A 21631-nucleotide genomic window follows, 5' to 3' on the forward strand; every position below is an offset into this window, starting at 1 on the left:
TGCATAGCAGGTCAGCTGCTGAGCCAGGAATAGAAGTCCTGTCTTATGACTTGGTGCCCTAACCGCTGGCCTGCACTGCCTCACTGGAGCACTGGTCTTTTCCAAGAATGTAGTGGTGATGGGGTACAGAAGAAGCTACAGCAAGTATAGGAGCTCTGCTTCCAACTCTGGCAGGGCTTTGAGGCTTGTACATAGCTTAAAATACTGGGGAAGGAAAAAAGCTTTCTAAAGGAGCACCTAGATAAGTTCTGTAAAGTTACGGGTTGCTGTGCTCTGTTTAAAAAATAAACAACAAAAACCAATTTGAAAATAGCTTTCCAGAAGGTTGTGGATGCGGGGGAAAAAGTTCTATGTGTTTGAAAGTCAAACTCTGCTCTACAAATAACCTTAAGAGCAGCCTGTGATTAAATCTTTTGTATGTTCAACAACAAACTCATTTTATGCAACCACAACTATGATAAAATTGAATTAAATGAACCTGCCTCTAAGAAAAGAGACTGAATAGCTGAGTAGTGCATTATTCAATGAATGGGAAACGGGGAGGCTGGCTGAACGGCTGGGAAATGGTTTAACATTCTGTCGGACTAAAGAGCAATTCTGTGAAATCACTGTATTTGTTTCCCCCCTACCTCCCCGCCCTCAGTTTTTAAATAGCAGTGCTCTTCATACTGTCAGAATTCAGTGTTGTGACACCCCTACTCAAAAGTTATGACAGCAGTGTAATGACAGCTACTGCCTCTTGAGAATCAATCAGGCAATTAATTTTGTAAATGAAATGCTGATTATACAAAGCTTCACATGAGAGGCCCAGTGATTAAAATCAATTTAACAAATTGTTTCAGGTGGGACTTGATTAATAATTTGCCATAAATGCTGAGGATATATGACCAGCATACCTTTTTGTGTTGTGTGTTAATATAGAACTATATATAACACTTGGAGTGGAAAAAATCTGAAGCTAACTGTATGTACTTTTGGCTTGTGACCTAGATGCGATTGGTTATACCTTTTTGTGGCTACACTGTTCTCCTAGGTGTCCATAATGCCACTTTCTCAGCTAGTGCTCTTTCCAGCAATTAAATACATCTAACTTTTATTTTTGCTAATAAAGCTAAGTAACTGAGAAAATGTATTTAGATCTACTTGAATATTTATTAGGTTTAGGAAGATTTTTCTTTAAAATTTAAAGTGGATGTAGGATATCTTTCATTTATATTCTCCCCACCTCCCTTCTGTCCCTTACTAGTTTTCAGGACTTTCTGCATTTTTCCCCTCCTACTCCAGCACTTCTTTGCAGGAGCCTCCCTACAGAGCGCCCTTCTTTCCATTTGAGGCTGCTCTCTGCTCCTTGCCTGATGGACACTATTTTTAGTACATCCTTTTCTGTCCATCTAACCCTGTGTTTGTGTAAGAGCTGTACAAAGTAGGTGAGGGAGGTTTTTTTTTTTGAGTTCCAGATGGCAGCCATGCCCAGTGAGTGAAGGTGTTTACTTGTCTAGGAAGCTGAGAACCTCATTGCCAGACAAAATAGAAGTAACTGGTATTCTGGGTGGGGCTTTTGTTTCTTTAACTTACAGTTTTCTGGGTTTATGAATGGATTTTCTCTTCCTTGTTGCACCATAGTGTTGGCTTCTGTGGAGGCCTTAGGGCTATGAGACACCCTCTGGTGAATCTAGCCTGAGAACTTTGAGATACTGTTTTCCCTCACTATCTGCCTTGGTCTCCTGCCACAGGTTACTATTTCAGTAGCAGAAATGGTAGACTGAGCACTGTGCCCATGTCTCACGTGTTCTGGTGCCAAAGCTGTTGTATTGGTGCAAAAATGCAGGCAGGTTTTAAGTTCAGATGCTGGACTGTGAATGGAAGTAGCTAAAGCATGGTCATGATCTCGCAGAAAGTGGGAAAAGCACTTGAATCGTTGACAAGTTCTGTGGGTGCAAATAGGTTTGCTAGAAGACATCTTTAAGAACCCCTAAATTCTGCTGCATTAGAAATTACAGCTAACTTGCAGGGGAGTGCTTTCGCTGGGAGAGTAGAGCTTATGCATGCTTAAGAAAGATGGTCTCCTCTGTATGGAGTATCCAAGTTGGAGAAAACAAATATAAAGACAGGAATATAATTCTTGAGTACTCCTTGTAGAAGTTTGGAATTGGTAAAGTGGGTTATAGAAGGTGGCTGAGTGTTCAGGTGTATTACGCCTTCTGTTGACTTCAGAACAACCAGGGTGTACCTGTATGTCAGTAATTGGCAGTGACAAAGAACTTGCAGGGCAGCAGTTCTGAGTTGCATAGTGGTGTGAACTTGTTAGAAACAGAATTGTTTTAGCCATCATCTGTGATAAATGTGTATAGTTGCTTTTTGATGTTGTCTTAACCATTGCGTGCACTTCTAGTGGCAACTGAAGAGGTTAGTTTGGTATACTTCACTAAAAACAGGTTTCTTCGCTGTCTTTGTTGCCATTTGTTCTTTCAGTAGTCATTTAGGTTTATCTGTCTACAAAATAATAACTAGAGAATGGCTGACTCACTTTCCTTGCAGTTTTCAGGCTGTGTTAAAGAGGACCCAGAACGAAACTGGAAAACAGGCATACATACATGCATCCTTCTCCTCCAAACTGCAGAGACACTTGCGTGTATAATTATTTGTAAACATTTTTGTGGAGTAGTAGTTGATTTTTAGTGGGGCATAGCTTTGGTTTTCTCTCTTTCCCCTTCTTAATTACTTACTTTGTTTTGAGTGGGACTTCATCTTTCTGATGTCTCCTTGCAGTTGAAATCAGACAGTATGCAGCACCTTTAAGACAAGGAAAATTGCTGTTACTGTTAAATCTCTGCCAGTATATGCTTCTTTGTTTACTGGCCTTCATCATAGGTTTATGTTGAACGAGGTTCTTTGTTTTTGCTTATTCCTTGTTGCGTTCGTGCAACTGACTTTTTATAATTTAAGTTTTAGTAAGGTACAGACAGTAGACTTCCTATTTAGAAAAATACTGGAAGCATGTTTGCCAGTCACCTCTCAGATTTTAATATTAATGTAAGTCAGAATTTAATGCTGTACATTAATACTGTTTTAATAGTTGTTTGCATCTTTAAATGGATATTTAAAACACACAACAAGTGTTGTGTTTTGAAACTCATGCTTTTGTCGTGTAAAAACGTTGGCTGAGGAGTCCTTGTACATGTTCATACAAATGATGGCATTATCTAGGAATGGATTATCTTTTCTCCAGTTTCGTCCACATGCCAGCTGTGTCATTGTAATGTAGTGAGTACTTGTGATTATCTCTAGAGATAAATTTGTAACTTAGTGCCTGACCTAGAGCTGAGAGCTCCATGCCCATCTTTCTTGGAATGTCAGTAATGGATTGTCAGCTGTCTTTATTATGAGGTTTCAAGGCTTTGGTATTAATGAAGAGGCTTTTTTTTTTTTTTTTTTTTTAATATGGAGACAGAGGCTTTGGCTGGAGATCAATGAATAAACAAAGAGTTATTGTATTCAGTAGCTCTAGGAGTTTGAGGGCAAGTCTACTTGAGAGTGTTGAGTTCATGTTGTTTTGTTATAGGCGCAAATGATGTAACATTAGTTGTTGGGATGTGCTGTGGCTTATAGTCTGTTTAAACTGCAGCATTTGCTGTTGTCAGCCAAACCAATGCTGCTTTCAGTCTTTTTTGTTTAAACGAACAAAAAAGCACACTTTCACTTGAAGAGTAGTTACATTTCATGTGAATACTTTTCTCATAGTGAATTGCTCTGTCTGCCTTGTGTAAGAGCTCTCCCATCACATCTGAATCCCACTGTGAACTTCTTAAAGTGTTTCCCACTCCTCCCTGCCTCAAGATTTCAGTGGTGGGGTTCTTTGCGGCATCTTTAAATGGATATTATATTTTGGGACTGTGACTGATGGTGTTCATATTCATAAATGCCTTTCAGATAAAGATTTTGGTGTTAGAAGCATTCATGAATAACTTAATAGTATATATATAATGCATATGTAACATTAGTAATGTCCTAAAAGGAAGAGCGGATACAACTTGATCAGACTGCTGCTCAAGCTATTGCAGTGTGCACGCTGCCTCAGATCCAAGCAGAGACAAGATACCTGGGAAAACACTGGTTAAATGATGAGAGAAAACAGTAGTGTTTTGTTTTGTTGGTTTTTTTTTTTTTTTTCTCTCACTTTAGAAAATGTAGAATTGAATGTCAGGTACTTCAGGGTGAGGTGATTTGTTTGTTTTGACTAGGAGGAGAGCAGAAGTGGTGGTGATACTGAGTTTACAAGTGGGTGTAAGAATATTAATTTTTCCACTTCTGCTTATGGCAGGAATGCCGAATTTTAAGTATTCTTTTACACAAGACATTGAAAGAAAGAGCAGGAAACAGAAAGAGGGTTCTCAGTTACCATCTGTGGGCAGGGTAGGCTTTTCTGGGTCCTACCTTAATGGTTAGGCTGTCTGTCTAAAGACCAGTATTGAAAACTTGGCCCTACTGAAATCATTAGCAAACCTTCCGTTGGTTGTTTTAATGTGCTCACAAGGCACATAATAGGCAAGAACTCTTACGAAATGCTCTGTTCTTACGAAGCCTGATAGTACATGTGCAAATGAATCAGATACTGACACAAGATAGGCACCTATAATAAAGGGCTTATAAATTATAATATTACTGTGGACTGAAGCAAGGAACAAGACTGAGGTATTTTGAGGAACTGCAGATCTATGCAAAGTTTAAATGAAATGTGGCAAGTTGAAGAGGAGGTGCAGAATCAGAAGTAAGAGGCAGAATCCATTCAGGCTTGCCTGGCAGAATATGGCAGTAAAAAATAGCATGAGCAAACACTAGCTAAATTGGTAAAGGGTAATGTGTATATTGGGAGTAAAATAGCACTAGAGAAAAATTGGACAATTCTGTAAAGGAGGAGGGGAAAGGAAACAAATGGATATTGATGACTGCAATGGCACTAAAATAAAATTTTAAAAGTAATTAAAACTTTGCAGTACGGCATGTAATAAAATTAAATAAAGGCATAGAAGATGACATGAACAGTGGGATTGAGTGCACCCTCAGCAAGTTTGCCGATGACACCAAGCTGTGTGGTTCGGTTGGTACGCTGGAGGGAAGGGATGCCATCCAGAGGGATCTTGACATGCTTGTGAGGTGGGCTGATGCCAACCTTATGAAGTTTAACCATGCCAAGTGCAAGGTTCTACACCTGGGTCGAAGCAATCCCAGGCACAGCTACAGGTTGGGCAGAGAAGAGATTCAGAGCAGTCCTGCAAATAAGGACTTAGGGGTGATGGTCGATGAGAAACTTAACATGAGCCGGCTTCAGTGTGCGCTCGCAGCCCAGAAAGCCAACCGTATCCTGGGCTGCATCAAAAGGAACGTGACCAGCAGGTCGAAGGAGGTGATCCTGCCCCTCTACTCTGCTCTCATGAGACCTCACTTGGAGTACTGCGTACAGTTCTGGTGTCTTCAGCATAAGAAGGACATAGAGCCATTGGAGCAAGTCCAGAGGAGGGCCACGAGTATGATCAGGGGTCTGGAGCACCTCCCGTATGGAGATAGGCTGAGAAAGTTGGGGCTGTTCATCCTGGAGAAGAGAAGGCTGCGTGGAGACCTCATAGCAGCCTTCCAGTATCTGAAGGGGTCCTACAAGGATGCTGGGGAGGGACTCTTCATCAGGGACTATAGTGACAGGACAAGGGGTAAAGGGTTCAAACTTAAACAGGGGAGGTTTAGATTGGATATAAGGAAGAAATTCTTTACTGTGAGGGTGGTGAGGCACTGGAATGGGTTGCCCAGGGAGGTTGTGAATGCTCCATCCCTGGTGGTGTTCAAGGCCAGGTTGGATGAGGCCTTGGGTGGCATGGTTTAGTGTGAGGTGTCCCTGCCCATGGCAGGGGGGTTGGAACTAGATGATTTTAAGGCCTTTTCCAACCCTAACTATTCTATGATTCTGTGTGAGAGTGCACACATCATCTGTTCATGGTCGTACCTGCCCACTGGGTTTTAGAAGCATGTGATAAAGTTATAGTGATGCTGTCATTTTCAGTACATGCTAGAGAGCAGATGTGGAGTGGTTGGTGGTTGATCCCTACAACATGAAGAGGCTAATACTCATCATGCTCATCCTGTCACCCAAAATTTGTCTTTGAAAACAGTTGGAGCTGATGTTAAAGAAAATATTTAAGTTTAATAAAAGTTAAAGGAGCCTTCAGATGAGATTATAGTATGTATTTATCAACTAACAACTCTAAACTTTTCAAAATGTTGTGGGTGAAAGAAACTCTTGTTATCTTGTTACAAAAATGAAGTTCAAAAAAATGCCAAAGCTAGAAACTGTACATGCATTAAAGTTGGAAAAAGTTCTAATTAAATTTGTACCCACTGGAAGAGCAGCTGTGTATGGCTCCAGGTCTTTCTCACTGTGCGCCGTTCTGAAAACAAAACTTGTTCTTTTGTGAAGAGTTTTCAATGGTATTGATGACGGTCATATTAAATTCTAAAATCAGTCTCTAGTGAAGAGATTTTTCCTTTTTTACAGATGGGAAACTGAGGCATTCATTGCTGTAGGAAGTTTGAGTGGCCTGTTCATGGTGGAAATAGGTTAAATTTTCTGAAACACAGAGCTTCTGAAACACCTTCAAAGCGCATCTCTCATCAAATTCAACAGTAGCTGCAGTTGTAGATACACAGTATAACTTGCAATTTAAATCCCATTATTTGAAGTCTGGAAATGAGGGATGTGTTAAATCTTGAAACTTCATAGTGAAAAACTGGCAGATGCAGGTATAGACTCCAGTTCCACCTGAGCAGCATACAGCTACCTTAATAGTAAAACCATCTTCTGCTGCATTCACTACTCATAAACTGAAGCATTCAGTCTTCCGGCACACAACAGCTCTGTGACTCCATTGCTCTTGGCTGATCCCCTAGAGCAGGCCCATCCGCTGCCTGTGCAAACAAAAGCGTAACTATGTATTTAAAGACTGATACAGTTGTATCTGTGAAGGAGACTCATTTAATGTTGCAAGGGCAAACTTAATTCTAACTGCTCTTACCTTCTGCAGCGGTAATATTTGGTAAACCAAGGGAAGAGCTAGCTGTTTGGTTTTGCTTTGCCTTGCAGAAATATGTTGACAGCCACTGAATCTCTGGTAGATGTCTTCACCTTTAGCTGCACTGCACAGATGGTTGGGATCTAATCTAAAGAGAGTAAGGAAAAAACAGTGGTAAGTTGACACCCTCTATAGGGACTGGCCAGCGCAGGGGTGAGATGTACTTCCTCACTGGATGTCTTCTCCAACTGTAAAGATGATCAGAGGACTCTATTGTTTTGTCCTCTCCCTAAGACCTTGGAGGGAGGAGGGAACAGGCACCACTGACAGCTAGGGTGGATCTCTCTGGGTTGTCCCAGTAATTTACCTAGAGATACTTACTGCTTTCTGTCTCGCTCTCTCATATTCAGTATTTCCAGTCCTTGATCCTGATGCCTGACTTGCAGTGTCCACAGTAAGTTTGGGGTATGCCTGTGTCCAGTGACCACAGCCCCCCTGGTTTCAGAGTTGTGTGAGTCACTTACAGCCCTTGGTGGCTTGAATTACAGCAGTGTCTCAGGCTCTTTATCCTACCTCCTCTCTGAAGTGGACGGATGTTACCTGAGGGAAAGAGAAGCAGCTGACCTGGAGAGAACACAGGGAAGCCAGGAGACAGCAGGCTGGTGAGGAGAAGGGAAGGGAGGATAAAGTGGCAGTGAGGCTCAGTCTCCTAATATACACAATAAAAACCCTCCACTGCTTGGAGGTCAGTAGTCCAGAGGACAGAGACTCTTCAGCCTGTATCCATGTCACCTTCTGACCTTGTTTCCTCCTCTTCCTTTCAACTCCTCATGCCTCACTTCTGTTTCTGATGCTTTTTTTAACCCATTGTCCCTATTCCTTTGTCCGGCAAATTTGAGGCTGCCTCTGTATACCTTGTAACTCCTCTCATGAAGTCTCACTGTGCTGCTCTTCCTGCCCTGCTCCTCCTGGCCTGGTGACATTCGGGTGCTCCCATGTTGCCTTCACAAACATCCAATGTCACCCTGGCAAGTTAAAATTCTCTGCCCCTCTGGTATTCAAGAGGTATTTTGAAGTGTTTTATGTAAGAACATAAACGATGTATTTTTCTGTGACCTCATTCTAAGACATAGCTGAACTGTTTCTGCTGAATTTTCCAGAGGATTTCAGCCTCAGGCATACATATGGCCTGGAAAATTTCAGCCTAAATGCTCAAAGCTTGGCAAAGTTTATATGCACCTGAAAGTAGTCTTAATAATGGAAAGTGTCGGACTTTTAGCTGTGTAGCTATCTGCATTGTGTATAATTACATTTAAGTACTGAATGTGCAATAGAATATACTACAGTCAAAATTAATTAAAACTGAACTTGAATAAATGTTGTTACTGGAGTTGAGACCTAGCAATAATACCCTGAAATGGAAGATGATGACAATGAACAGTGCTGTTTGGCTTCATGAGGGTCTTGTGGAGGAAAGACAAGACTTACTTTGAACAAGGATTTATATTTGAGAAGATAAATATGACAGGCGGTGCAGAGGATTGACATTAAGACACAGAAATAAACATAGATAAAGTATCTTGGTCTACAGGAGGAAATTCAAGTTGTCCTCTGGGACCCTCCAAGAAGGAATCTCTAGTCCATCTGCTAAACCTTTGTGTTTGCGTTGCTTTTAGTTAAAAGTGTGGTGAGAGTGCATGATTGTCTAAAGAAAAAACAAAGAAAAGAAAAATGAGAGTGCTGTTACGGGTCAGGTGGCCTGAAATGGTTGGGGAACCATTGATTTTGGAAAATATGAAATATAAATAGTAAATTACTATTGGTTGAAAAATAGAAACTTCTGATCTGGCCACAGAACAGACAAATAATAAAGGGAAACTTGCTGAGTAATACTTGCCAAAATTAGAAATGAACGTGCGATTTGCTATGGTGGCAAAAAAGGGCAGTCCTCTTCTGAAGTGAATGGAAGTATTGTGTGAGGATGATGTGGTTATCATTTTACCTCCTCACATGTAGTGTGTCCACGTTTGGAATATTTTATTTGACTTCGGTGAATTCCCTGGCAAATCGGTGTTGGTAAAGGTGTGGAGAGACAGTGAAAAAGTGGGAAGGTTTGAGTTTTTTGCTTGCAGGAAGGAAAGAGTAAACAACATGCAGTAGTTCGTTAAGCAGCAGCTGCTTTGGAGAGCATATACTTTGTGTGTAATAAAAAAAAAAAAAAGTCATGATGTGTTATTAGTACAAACAGCAATAATGACAAGAAACAGGGATGGGAGGGGGGAAATGTAATTCATTGTCATAATAACTATTGCATCAGAATCTAATAGCCAGAAAGGACTTGTAGAGGCTGTGTTGCATAGGGGGCTTTAGAATTAAACTGGTCACAGTACAGTGTAGGAAAACATGTACAAAATGTGCTATGGGAAGGAATCCTACTTCTCATGGGGAGGTGCGGGCTGGCTGGGTGAATTAATAGATCTTTTCATTGAGAGGAGGAGGGGGTGTGGGATATGTCTCTTTCAGGAAGATGAGATTGTGATAGGTTTTTTAAAAGCTCCTTCCCTCCCCCCTTTCTTCCATGAATATAACCGGCACTCGGGAATTAAAAACTGGATATCATATTAACAATACAGTGCTGCGCTTGACGAAGTACGGTATTTTTTTCTGGTTCAGTTAGTCCTCAGTAATAAAACATGAGAGTAATACCGCACAATGGTTGACACCTGTCCTGAAACTGTTACAGTGCTTGGTAAGTGCTGCCAAAAAGTCTAAAAATAAAACTTCCCTCCCTTGGCTCCCCTCCCCCTCCCTCAGTGGCTGCTGTTTGGATTTTCTGAGGTCTGTTAAGGAGGTGAATAAACTTCCATGTGAAATGTGGGTTATGACTTGCCTTTTGATCTGGAAACTTACTAATGCACATGATAGCAATATGAAAGCACTGAAATATGGTGTTCTGTATGCATTCCGCTTCTTGGAAGTTTTCTTTCCACTTTCTTTTTTCTTTTTTTTCTCCCCAAGGTACGAAACAGATGTTTTCTCAAGGTTGAATGTGTTGTCCACTACTTAACTACTTTTGTCTCTTTTGATACACTCAGTTTTCTTTATGTTTAAACATTAAAGTCAATGATGCTAATTGGTTTACAACAGCATACTTAATTATTTCTTAAGTTTATTGTGCATTTTTTTTGCTTTTTTTGTAGGTAAGAGAAACGTAAGTTTGAGTGCAAAATTATTATTATTATTATTATTATTATTTTTTAAAATGCAGTGGAAGTCCTAAGCTCACCATTCAAAACCTCACCTAATTAGTATAAGAACCAGAGTATGGTACTTTGCCTATTTGTGTGTCAAGTCAATATATGATGTATAGAGCATTGAGAAAACATATGTACAGTCTGCCCGGGGTGAGTGTAACTGTTCTGACCTTTTTCTTTCCACACCTTAAAGTGTTTCTTGTCTTGTGTTTAACAACAGGGCAGCCCAATGGATCCGATGGTCATGAAGAGACCCCAGTTGTACGGCATGGGCAATAACCCCCACTCTCAGGCGCAGCAGAGCAGCCCCTACCCCGGGCAGTCCTACGGCCCTCCTGGCCCCCAACGCTATCCCGTGGGAATGCAGGGCCGGGCCGCGGCAGCCATGGGAGGAATGCAGTATCCACAGCAACAGGTTTGTGGAGGATTTCTCTGTTACTTTGATTTCCCTCCTCTCCTTCGCTTCCTTTCTGACACTATGGTAATAGAGGGGGTGCAAGGAGAAGAAATCAGAAATAAGTATTTCTCCCACAGAAGGGGGGTGAAAGGCTGTTTAAAAGTAAATCTATTATGTTGACAGTGTGAATGTGTTCTGAAACCCCAGAGTCAGAAAAGAGTTTAGTTTGTTGCTGGTACTTCTTGCAGAGAGGAGTATGTCAAATGCAGTCAGTTTTCCTTTTTGCTAGTTGATATTGTTTAGCCTTGTATATATTTTGTATGTTTGATTTTAAAATTGTCTTTCTGTCCAACTTAGATACCTTTAAATGTAAGATGAAAGCTAGAGCTGACACCAGTGCTGCAAGACTAGTGTTGTCCAGTGTATACAGAAGTGGTACATCTTTATATCAGCTGTTGTTGTGGTGGGCTTTCTTGTGTCTTATTCCCCTTTCCCCCTTACAGAAGGAGCCTGTAGCTTTTCCTGCTTTTTCGCCTTTGCCAGCTCTTTAAAGTCAGGATATTTATTTATTTTATATCAGAGGACAAAGAAATGTAAGAGTTTCCTTTTATCTACTTGGATTTCACTGTTGATGTGACCTTTTCTGCCTTTTTCCTCCCCTTTCAAAGAAGGTCAATTCCTATGTTCATACCACATACTAAGAAAGATACAGTACTTTTCTGGGGGAGAAGGGGTGTGGGTGTGAATAAACCCAGATTATCAAGAACTTATGTTTCACTAATTTTGTTCTTAAAATCAGGAATGTGAGTGTAGGCAATGGGAGCTCTCCACTTTTTTGTGAGCACAACAGAGTAATAACTTGATCATTAAAGGGAAAGAACATTCATTTTGTGCAACTGACTAGTTGCAATTAGCTTTTTTAATGTCATTTATTGTTTAATATAGAGAAGATAAGAAAATCTTGCATTCCCTGGCAGATAGGTGTCTGGCTAATTCTTGTTATCACTCGTCTACCAGGGCAGTTAATTAGATAACTGTATCCAATATAGTAGTTGAGTGAATAGTACCAACAGTCTTCATTTTTATTCTTTTCTGTTGTTAAATAGATACTTATAAGGGAGAGGTTGTTTGGTTTAGAAATATCAATGTATTTGGTTGCTGGATTCAGACAGCAAAGTGTTTTGTCAGTCATAAAAGGAGGAGAAACTGAAAAAAGGAGGCTTTATTTTTCTCCCTGTGGCTGTAGCCAAAATGAAGTTATTAAAATGTATTTTTAATTTTCAAATGAGTTCTTGTGTGCTGTGTGGAGAGGGGTGTTGAATTTTCACTGCATTTGCTAATTGCTTGATAATTGTAAATTACCCATCAGCAGGCAGTGACCTGGCACAGTGATTGGCTGCTGGCCCTATCCGTCTTCTCGCAGCATTAATGTAATTGGCTGAGCAGCAGCACAGTTCTGAGCACTAATGCTCTTTGGGGAAAAAGTGAGAGGATAATTATGACATTGAATTTTTATTGAACGGACATCACCACCTAGGCATGATTTTGTTTTGGACAGCCTCCAAAGCTTCGTGTGTTTGGTTTGTGAACCTCTAATGATCTGAATCCAGTTCTTTTCATATTGCTCATATATTACCACCTTTCTACAAAGGATTAAAATGCAGGAATGCAGGTTTGTAAATTGAATTGCCAACTTACCAGCTGAGTGGTAAGTTGTCTTTGGCACAGGATGCCACAGTTTGATTCCTGGCTGGATTTTTACTCCTGTGACATGAATATTAAATAAGGAGAGCCTAGCTACACTTGTCAAAATTGGCAGTGTAGCATGTACCTACTTGGAGATATAATGTGCATAAAATAAATAAGATAGCCAGAAGTTTCAGAAGATGAATCTCAGCACTTTCTGGGAATTGGAGTCCTTTACAGTATCGCATTGAATCTTTCAAAAGCGCAAGGCACTTCTGAAAAGTTGATGGTTTAAAAAGTACTGGGCCTTAAACACATACAGTGCTCAGATTTAAGTATTGTGCAGAGACCGCACTGGGTAGATGGATTATGAGGGTGGAAGTGCCACACTGTGGGAAGGGTGGGAAACATCAATGGGAGGGGTTGTTCTTATTTTAAGTTATAGTCTGCTGTTGCCCAAAGATAGCCGAGGGTGTCAGTTGTTTCCGTGGATGAAACGAGCAGACTTTTTGTTAGACTGTGAAGATTTTTGAAGAAGACCTTGAAATGTTAAGTCTGGCTCTTTGTCAACGAGTGTTGTGGCTTGAGGTTAGAACTATGGGACTTGACAATTTAACTTGCAGGCTCTGCTGCAGGATGCTGCAAATGAAGAAATAAAGATGAAAAACAGCACCCTAAATGTCCAGCTAAAATTAATGGAAATGGTAGAAATGAAGATAATTGCCTAGATGTAGGTAGTTGGTCTGTGTCATATTGCAGCAGAGAACAGTGTATTCCAGCCTGCTGCCCAGAGGTGAAAGAACTTGTTTCTAGGAAGAGAGGCCTCTGGCATAAGCAGTGAAAGATTAAAGAGGCTGAAAAAGTGCTATCAGTTGCAGTCATTCTGCATATGTGCAGCACAGGTGTCAAGCATCGCCTGGTAAGTTGATGCTTCATACCAAACATAAGGTGCAAATAAACCCCCAAATTTTCTTAATATTCTTTGTAGAAATCTCAGGATATTGAAGAGAGAATGGCAAGTATGGGATATGTTCTGTGACATGGCTGCAGAGGATGCTGTGAAGAGAGAAACCAGATCTCCTAAGCATTTGAGCTTGAAACTGATCTTTCAAGAGTTACCCATGACGACCCCTAGAACAAAACACTAAGCCTTATATAAGGGGCAGAATTTGAAATGTCATCTTTTTGCATTACTCGCTAATACAACTAGAGATAAAGGGGTTGAAATATATATGTGGGCATGTAGGAAAGAGGTAAAACTGTGAGGAAGCTAATGGTAACCTGAGTTTTTCTCGTTCTTCTCCAACACTTGACAACAGAGATCCAGATTTATCATGTGAAGATGGGTGGTAGCTTGTTGTGACAAAATGCTAAGCAATTTGAAGAATGTAGCAGCATTTTGTTAGATTTTAAGGGCATGCCCAGATAGCTTAGTGTGTCAAATAAATATATAAAGCATTTGGGCTGATTTGGATAAAATTGTCTTATCGGGTTAGGAGATTAAAAATCACATTATTCTGCATAATACACATTTTACATATTGCCTGTGTAAAACGGGAAATGTAAGAAAGAAAAGTGTTAGTAAAAGAGTTATATACTTAATTTATAAGATTGCAGACGTGACAGTTTGTCTCTTTTGTCAGTAGGCATAAATATGTATGGTGAATGAATTACTCAAAAAGAGATTTTTATGTCGTTTGGAAACTTTTGAGGTTTTGTTTCTTCCCTGTCATCTTTCAGTGGGAGGGGAGGAGGTAGGGAAAGCTGGGAGCAAGATGACCTGTGCCTGTGTTGTCAGCTTTCAGCATGATTAAAACACGAGTTGCAACAAGGCCGGTGGTTGCATCGCAAGGTTTTTAAATGCTGGTCTTGCATGTAAAACTTAATATTGCTATCTCATCATCTCAGGTACTCTGTCTCCTGGCTTTCATGGTATGAATGTAATTTTAGGATTATTAGCGCTCCTTACCCAGGACTTCACAGAGATTGCAGTATGTATGTAAAAACAGAAAGCAGAAAAACACACTTTCAGGTTTAATTTTCGGCTTCTAATCTCTTAGATGCTTCTTGGAATTACGAAGAGGTGATGTCAAAATTGAAAATCCTAATAAGCAGGAATGCTTAGCACCTGCAAACTTCAGGCTTGATTTTGCAGTACATTTCACTATAGTGTGAGTAATAAGAAGTGATTATAAAGGCAATAATTATGTTTTCACTTAACTTTTTCTTTTCCCATCCACCCCCAGGCTTTGGGCCTCAGTCAAGCAAGCGATGATGCCCTATTCAGTTCAGTTGCCCTGCCAAAGTGTTTCTGTGCTTTAGTGCTGTATGCTATAGGAAAACGTGCTACTTTGTGAGAACATTTCGCTAAAACTAGAAATATCTCAGAGTACCAATTAAAAGTGTTTTGTTTTGTTTTGTTTTTCTGCTTTTGCCTAATGGTGTTGCTTTTTCATGTTAATAACCTGTGATAGTTTATTTTGTGCTGAATTTCATTAAGCTTAAAAATCAGCTCCTTGAAATACCCACATATAGGTTTTGAAAATTTTCAGTAAAGTCTGAAGGCTTGGATTTATGAATATGTTTGAAAGAATTGAATGCTGTGATGTGCCTGTTTAATCAGATGATCATTGCCTAATTGATTTTTTTTAGCATTCATTAAAATTCCTTGTGTACTTGATGGACTGGAACAACAACTTATTGTGTAAACAGAATTGTGTTGCTCTAATGCATAGTAAATTCTTTATGAAAGATAGTTGTGTGGATATGTACTATAGCCATTCCTAATAGCTGTTCAAAATGCACTGTTTCAGTACTGATCATGCAGTTGTCTTAGTGCCTTGAGCCTGCTTGCAGTAAGTCAGTTATGAGGCTTGAGCCTCCATCTGTTCTTTCTCTCTTTTTTTTTTTTTTGCTATAGAAATACCGTAAGATAAAAGGCTGCTAATCACTTGTCCCTTTAACGTTATTTATATATATATATAATGTTCTTGTTTTGCAGAATTCAAAAATAAGTGTTGTCAGTGTCCTCATGGTTTTAAGAGCGGAACTGTAAATATTCAGAGAAACACTCTTTTCCCCTCTCTCCTCCCTTCCCCCCCATTTTTTTAATGTACAGATTATTTCAAGGATTAAGGAAAATATGCTGCTTTTTTTTGTCTTATATGGCAGGTTTCAACTTGGAGTAACTTTTTGTTAAAGTGACAGAGTTATAAAACCTCTGGGAATGTTCAGCAAGGATTTTTTTTTTTTGTAATGGAAACTGCAAGTCAACCAGAACTATAGCAGAATCAGTGTGATTACCTCATTTAGGAAAGGGTTTACAGTGCTCATATTGGGTAATGTCCCGGATTGGAAACATCGAATTTAGGCCAAGGAAATCAATTGGCTGTTGGTTTGGCAGGTAGAGTTTTAAAGCGAGCAAACACAAATGTGTGTTTACTACTGGTTGGTTGGCTGGTTGCGTGTGTGTCACTTTCTGAAATCATTTTAATTCTAGAAGATTGATGTATGCCAAGAAAGCGAGGCTTACTGTCATGTTTTGCTTTGAACCATTAACTTAAAATGTGGCACATACAGTGCATGCTTATCAAGTGGTATGTTTGTACATTTTTGTGCTCCTAAGCAGCTTTTAGCACAGTTGATGTTAGTGTTGGTTAAGGGAGCAGACACAGAAAATAAGCATTGTTTTCGTTTCTTAGCCTATTTATTTTGCAAGAACAGAGAATCAATCAATATGATTGAGTCTCAAAAACAACCAGTGGAGGACAAAACATTAAGATGTGTTGCTTTTTCTTAAAGATTGATAGACTCATTTCATACACACACATAAAAAAGGATCAGCACGTGCATCAGAAGTGCATTTTTCCAGAGGTTTTTTTTTGTTTAACTTGGTTTTCTTTGGGGGGGGGGGGTTGTTTTTATTTTGGGTCTGGGTTAGTGGTATTTTGGTGGGGTTTGTTTGGTTGTTGGCTTTTTTGGGTTTGTTTTTTGTATTTTTGTTTGCTTGGGTTTTTTGGTGTGTTTTATTTTGGGGCTTTTGTTTTGTTTTGCTTTTTTCCCCTGGGCGTTTATTTGAAGCTCTCTCTGGCAGATTGTGGATTTATAATTCCTGGAAAGCAGGAAGTTTGAAACTCTTAAAGATGAGTATTTTTCTAACTACTTTTTCTATTAAAACCATGTAAATACTTTGAATTAAAATAATTCCTCAATAAAATATTATTTCAATGACATATCTGCTATCCTGTTTAATTGCTATAAACTGATGGGGGGAGGGGAGGAATCAATCAAATAAGTAGAAGAACTTCCTGGAGAGTGTGAAGTTTGAATCCTTCCTTTTATGAATCAGAAAAGGGATGAGAAGTCACAGTTGTTTGTCTTCCTTGTAAGGTCATCTTAAAGAATGGATCTTTTGATGGTCAATTGTTAATAATTGCAAAGAAAAGTTGCTGCTCTTTGTCATGTAAAGAAATGGGATTTTTAAATTTCAGATTTGGGAAAATGCTAAATAACGTTCATGTGCAGATTGTAGGAAAATGTTTAGCATGGTTCTTTCTTTGGCTATACTAAGCCTCATTGACTAAATTGAAAAAAAGGCTGCTACTTTAGTTCATGCCAGGATAAGGCTTTATGTTGTATTGTCTCCTTTAGAATTATCCCTTCTATTGAGTGTAATTCACTCTGTAGAGAGAGGTGTGCAGAGATTACAGATAATGGCGGAATCAAATTTGACATAAGTTTGAGATCTTTTTGGTAGTTTAGCTCGTCATCTTAATTCTGGTCATCTGAGATTGTTTACTGAAGAAAATCCCTAAAGTAGCAGAATTGCATTATTATGGAAAATAGAAACATTTCAGTAGCTTATATCATTTCTTTGAAACTGTGGAAAAAATGTAGGTTGAAAAAGAAGAACTGATCCTTCAGCTGGTGAGAGAAAGCTTGGAAATGAGACATTTGTATCTGTTGAATTACTGTGTACTGACATTCAGTAAATGCTAATTTTTACATCCATCCTGGAGCAAATGGCAGTCTAGATTTGTGTAGAAACTGTGTAAGAATCATCAACGTACTATGCTGAATAAAATGTATTTTTGATACTGCTAAATGATTGTACTTCAGTTAGAATATTTAATAGCTGTAATCACATTTGTTATTCTGCTTGGAAGTGGGGGCATGAGAGAGGAAAACATGCAAACCCTGTGTGTTCGTGTTCTGAAAAAGGTTGCTGTTAAGGAAGCAGCAGTTATTTTGTTGTTAAGAACTTGGTTTGCTAGCAGTATTAGCTGTCATTCTGCACTGGAGTTTAGGCAGGAAATAGATTTTGATGATCAGAAGTGGCGAATAGAGGGCCGTTCATTGCTTTGCTAGGAAGATACAAAATCATTTACTTATGAACAGCTCATTTTACATGAAAGCAGGAGACATGAGTTTATTTACATTTGAAGTAAAATAAGCATCTTGCTTTAAGAAAAGACTACTGTATTACTCTATTCAGCAGCTGCCATATAATGACTGTGCCAGGAGGGTTTTAAAGTGTAGGTAAGGAATAATTAACTGTTACTCCTAATATTATAGTCATAGTAGTTTTCTGTTAATAATATTCATCAAAGAATAATTGACACGTGAAACTACTGAAATGACATCAGACCCATCATGTGCACGCACAGTAGGATTTTTGTAATCATACTTCCTGTAATGCTCCCCGGGGGCAACTAAGCATTTTTTCAAATTAATTTTTTTAAGTCTTGGTATAAGTTTCTCAGAAGATACTATCAGTTGTCCATAAATTTGAATTTACTTAGAGGAAGCAAGGAGGGAATGGAGTTTGCTTTTTTAAAACTAGAGTGTGTTTCCCATAGCTGAAAATAGGGCTGAAGATAAGAAGGTGAAACCCATCTGAAATTAGTGGTAAATTTGCTGTGACTTCAGTGGATCTAGATTTCGCTTGGGGGCCATGTTGTTGCGGTGGGTGACATGTATTTAGTTGGCAGCAGCGTAGGCAGAATCAGCTTTCAAAGTCAATTGAAGAGAACTTCAGAATGAGCCAGGTCAATACCCTTCACTTTGGTGACCGTGGGACAGGTAGCTTTCTTCTTGGAACAATAGACCTTTCAAGAAATATCTAAGTATCTCAAGATTGGACTCCTATTGCTACCAGCATCTTTTTTTTCTTTCTTTCTTTCTTTTTTTTTTTTTTTTTTTTTTTAAGCTAAGAATTGTTAGATTTAGTTTCGGCAAAGTTTAAGTAAAAATTAGTTCTACAGTAGCATAGTAAGTACTGCAGAAAGTCAGAACCATTTTCCACACCTTTTTAATGTAGTTAGTCTTAAATGGCATGAGTCCCATGCAGTTTAAACAAAGCTTTTGTGGCATCCTGCTTCAGTTTTGTATGTTTTATGACCTGAAGCATTAGGACCTTTGTGGGAGTAGGTGAGTTATTAAAAATACGTATATATATATATATATATATATATATATATATAAAAGATTTTTATATGTTTCAGACTATTAACATTCTCTGTGGTTAGTTTTGTCTAAAACTCTAGTTTGTTTATACATATATATTATATTGATCCTTACAGCTATACTAACTGGGCACATATAAAGATCCTAATGTAAATACTTCAAGCTTTTAGTTTTTTGTTATTTTTCAAGACTGATGAAAGAAAGATTTAAAAACTTAAGGAGTAACTGAAAGATATAGCTTATTTTATTTTTGTAGGCTTTTATTCTTTTTCTACCTTGCATGACCCCATTTTTGGGTGCTTCTCTGATACTTGCACTTATTCATTGCTTTGCCTAAAATAGAACAAATGTGTTAAATGCTTGCTTCCTTGTTGATAAGTATTTGATCTCTGAATCTTATAATGTGTTTTGGGGGTGGGGAAGAGGAGAAAATCAGTGTCTGTTTTATTTCTCTGCATGCTCCATCCTTTTATGGACGTTGTTTCTTAGTAATGGCTTTTTACATTTCTGTGTTAAGAAGAAGGCACATAAAGGGCATAAATGCACAATATTAAAAAGTGTATTTGAATCTAAGTATATTTTGAATTCAAATACACATTGAATTTGGCTTTGGTATATATATCAAAAGCACAAATTACACTTGCTGTTGGTTTGTTTCACAGAAGAGTGATGAAGAGATTTCTGCATGCTTCTTGGCAAACTGTAATATAACTTGTCTTTTGAGACAAGAGTCCAATCAAAATAAGCAAGGTTTATATAGCTACTTAGGGAAGATGTAGTTTTAATTACAGAAGTATCATTCCTTATCTTGAGTCTATGTACATACATGTGTTTAACAGCCAGTGTTTTACAGGGCAGGTTAGCAAAACTGCCTTCTTCTTTTCACAGGATTCTCTCTTTCTCCAAACTGTTTTGTGCTGTGCAGGTGGTGCTCAGTAAAAACAAATACGTAAGAGTCCATGCCAAGAGCAGGTTGAGCCTGTGCACAGAGGAAGCAAGCAGGGCTGCTCAGCAAGGCTTTTTGCTCCTCCTGCCCCTTTTTGAATAACTCCACTGCTCACCTCTGCTGTCCATCCTAACTTTCCCAGCTGGCAGGACTGAAAATTGGCACGTGCGTTAGCTCTTCCACCATACTGGAGAGTATTTAAAAGGACAGATGCAAATTGAGTCGTTTGTGTTTTTCATTGGTTTCATTTTATTGCTGGTTGGCAAAACTGAAAAATATCAGCAGCTAGATATCCCCCTGCAGGTTTGGGAAGTGTGTACTTAATAGATTTATGGCCCTTTTACATTTGGAGAGCTGTTCTAGGGAGGAAACTTATTTCTAAAATGAACCTTAAGTTCTGCAGAAAATGATACTTGAGGCCTTGCGTTCACCAAGGAAAAGATTGTACCTGATGCTGGAGAGCAGGCAGGTGGGTTTTCAGTCCTCTGAGGTTTTGCTGTGGGAAATCCCATGTATCCTTCTCAAATTGAGGATTGTTTTATGACCTGAGTTAAATTTGCAGTGTTGCAGCAAGTGGTGAAACATAGATTCAGTAAATGCCAAGACTGTATAGGTACTTGGCCTTTCTTTTTTGATTTTACACATTACAAGAAAAATAATGTTGCTTTAGGCCTGTAACATAGGGGTTACAAGAGAGCATTACCACAAAAAGTAATTGAAGAATATGCAGGGAAAGATCAGATATACTTTGCATGTATTCAGTATAGGCTTTTTCTTCCTTCTTTCTCTCTCCTGTTCTGTCATCCCATTTTTGTCTTCAACATGTAGAACTGACTAAAAATATATTCCTATTCTTGGTGTGCATTAAGATCCTTTATAGCAGAATAAAAACCTGACTAAATATCAGAACCCTGTGTACATGTGAGTTGCTGCACTTTTAGTGTAGTTGCTCTAGACCTGCTTGCAGGAGCTTTGAGACTTCTGCTTTCTGTAAAGCTGCTTTTTTTTTTTTTTTTTTTTTTCCACCTCCCCCCACCTTTTTTTAATTTTTTCTTTTATTTTTTTCCATGGGGAATAAAGCAGTTTTTAGCCCAGAGGATACAATTAATTAATGTTATGAAACCTGGTTGTAAGACTGTTGTTTATAAGAATGTGGAAAGATGCACACTACGTGTAGTGTTCTGCTTAGTGGAGAAAACATGTTTTTACTTGAAAAATATTTTTGATACATGGACCCATTTTATGTATTCCACTTCCAACCACAGGCAGGAGTGACTGTTTCCTGAATTCTTTCAGGTAATAAATTTTAAGTTTCCTCGTAATTTTTGTAAGTATTTGCTGAAAGAAAGCACAACATGCTTTGGTACATGTTAATCCTGTAGTAATGAAATGCTGCAAATAATAGTTTTTCATTATATTGTGTTTTTTACTGTCTCCGAGATGCAAAATTTCACAGCTTATTAGACATTTTCAGTACCATCTCTGAAAAGAGGGGGATGCAAAGTCTTAAATAATAGAGTTTAGTAAAGGGCATGGAAAGGAGCCTGGGACTAGTAGAGGAGCAGTATCAGCTAGCACTGATTTTACCAGGAATGATCATCCACTTCCTGCATGTCAATAGAAATGCAGGAGAGCACCTTTCTTGACACAGGGGTTGCTGAAACATCAAGTACTGTCTTTTTTTGTAATACTCCCGTGGATGTTTTTTCACAAAGTGGTATCTGTCAGATCTTGAAATATTCTTGCACAGTTCGCTTTGAACAGGTAGCACAGGACAAGTTCTAGCACATAGCTGCTTGACATGGGGCCGCCTACCGCGGGGAAG

General features: G+C 38.9%; 1 protein-coding gene across 2 annotated transcripts in view; it reads left to right on the forward strand.

Annotated features, from left to right (window-relative positions):
- ARID1B (AT-rich interaction domain 1B) overlaps positions 1 to 21631 on the forward strand; it is a gene marked incomplete at its 5' end in the record, with an annotated part of 335015 nt that overhangs the window by 23426 nt on the left and 289958 nt on the right. For both annotated transcript variants that reach the window (XM_080616793.1, XM_080616794.1), the window contains one exon: positions 10533 to 10727. In XM_080616793.1, coding sequence (XP_080472919.1) covers positions 10533 to 10727 — 195 coding nt within the window. The remainder of the gene's footprint in view (positions 1 to 10532; positions 10728 to 21631) is intronic.

The sequence above is a fragment of the Psittacula echo genome (assembly GCF_963264785.1).
Source record: "Psittacula echo genome assembly, chromosome: 4".
Taxonomy (NCBI): Eukaryota; Metazoa; Chordata; class Aves; order Psittaciformes; family Psittacidae; genus Psittacula; species Psittacula echo.